Source organism: Neopelma chrysocephalum, unplaced genomic scaffold, assembly GCF_003984885.1.
Source record: "Neopelma chrysocephalum unplaced genomic scaffold, ASM398488v2 Primary Assembly neopelma1_90960, whole genome shotgun sequence".
NCBI classification, from domain to species: domain Eukaryota; kingdom Metazoa; phylum Chordata; class Aves; order Passeriformes; family Pipridae; genus Neopelma; species Neopelma chrysocephalum.
In genome coordinates, this window is record NW_020919757.1 from 1 (window position 1) to 778 (window position 778).

The following is a 778-nucleotide window of genomic DNA, read 5'->3' on the forward strand; positions in this document are numbered from 1 at the left end:
ATGCCCCAGCCCCACACCGGGGGCAGTTGGAGCCCCCCCCGCGGGGCAGCCCCTACCCGTGCCCCAGGCTGACGATGCGCTCGATGAGCTGGGCCCGTGTCCGCTGCACCTCCGCGCTCAGCCGCTGGATCTCGGCGCGGAGCCGCTCGTTGTGCGCCGTCAGCTCCCGCACCCGCCGCTCCCCGTCCCGCTCCCGCCGCTCCCCGTCCCGCTCCCGCGGGGTCCCGGCGCCGCCGCGACGCTTCCTCCGCGCCCCCCGCGCCGCCTCCTCTTCCTCCTCCTCCTCCTCCTCGGCGGGGCCCGCCCGCGCCGGGGGGATGATCCCTCCGGGGGCCGCGCCCGGGGGTCCCGCGGCCCCCGCGCCCTCCGGGCCCAGCAGCTCCAGCAGCTCCTCGGCCAGAGCCGCGTCCAGCCCGCAGCCCCCCGGGTCCAGCCCGCAGCCCCCCGGGCCCGGCGGCTCCTGCGGGGAGGGACGGGTGGGCACCGGCCACGGGGAGGGGAGACCCCCGCCCGCGCCCCCCCCCCCCTCCCCTCACCCGCTGAGCCCCCCGGGGTTCCCCCCGCCCCATCGCTCACCTGCTCAGCCCCCCAGGTGGGCGCGGCTCCGGGGGGCTCCGCCGCCAGCAGCTCCTGCAGGTCCTGGTACCACCCGTCCAGCTCCCAGGCGGGGGGGCCGCCCGCCCCCCACAGCTCCTCGGCCTCCATCGTCACCTCGGTCCCGGCGCGGGGCTGGGGGGGAGCGGGAGGGGGTGACCCGGGCCGGGGGAGCGGCCTCGGG

The 778-nt window shown here is 81.2% G+C and overlaps 1 protein-coding gene across 1 annotated transcript; it reads right to left on the bottom strand.

Annotated features, from left to right (window-relative positions):
• Nucleotides 1-16: 16 nt before the first annotated feature.
• Nucleotides 17-772, bottom strand: DDIT3 (DNA damage inducible transcript 3). Its single transcript, XM_027707238.1, has 2 exons — nt 577-772; nt 17-460 (listed from the first exon to the last, which is right to left on the bottom strand). The coding sequence occupies exons 1-2, from the start codon at nt 703-705 to the stop codon at nt 53-55; spliced, it is 537 nt and encodes a 178-aa protein (XP_027563039.1). The 5' UTR covers nt 706-772; the 3' UTR covers nt 17-52.
• Between the last annotated feature and the right edge of the window lie 6 nt (nt 773-778).

Excerpts from the sequence above, each read along its gene's own strand:
- DDIT3 (XM_027707238.1), bottom strand. The coding sequence starts at position 705 with ATGGAGGCCGAGGAGCTGTGGGGGGCGGGCGGCCCCCCCGCCTGGGAG. Across the intron at positions 461-576 it reads CCACCTGGGGGGCTGAGCAG|GAGCCGCCGGGCCCGGGGGG; the intron begins GTGAGCGATGGG and ends CCCTCCCCGCAG.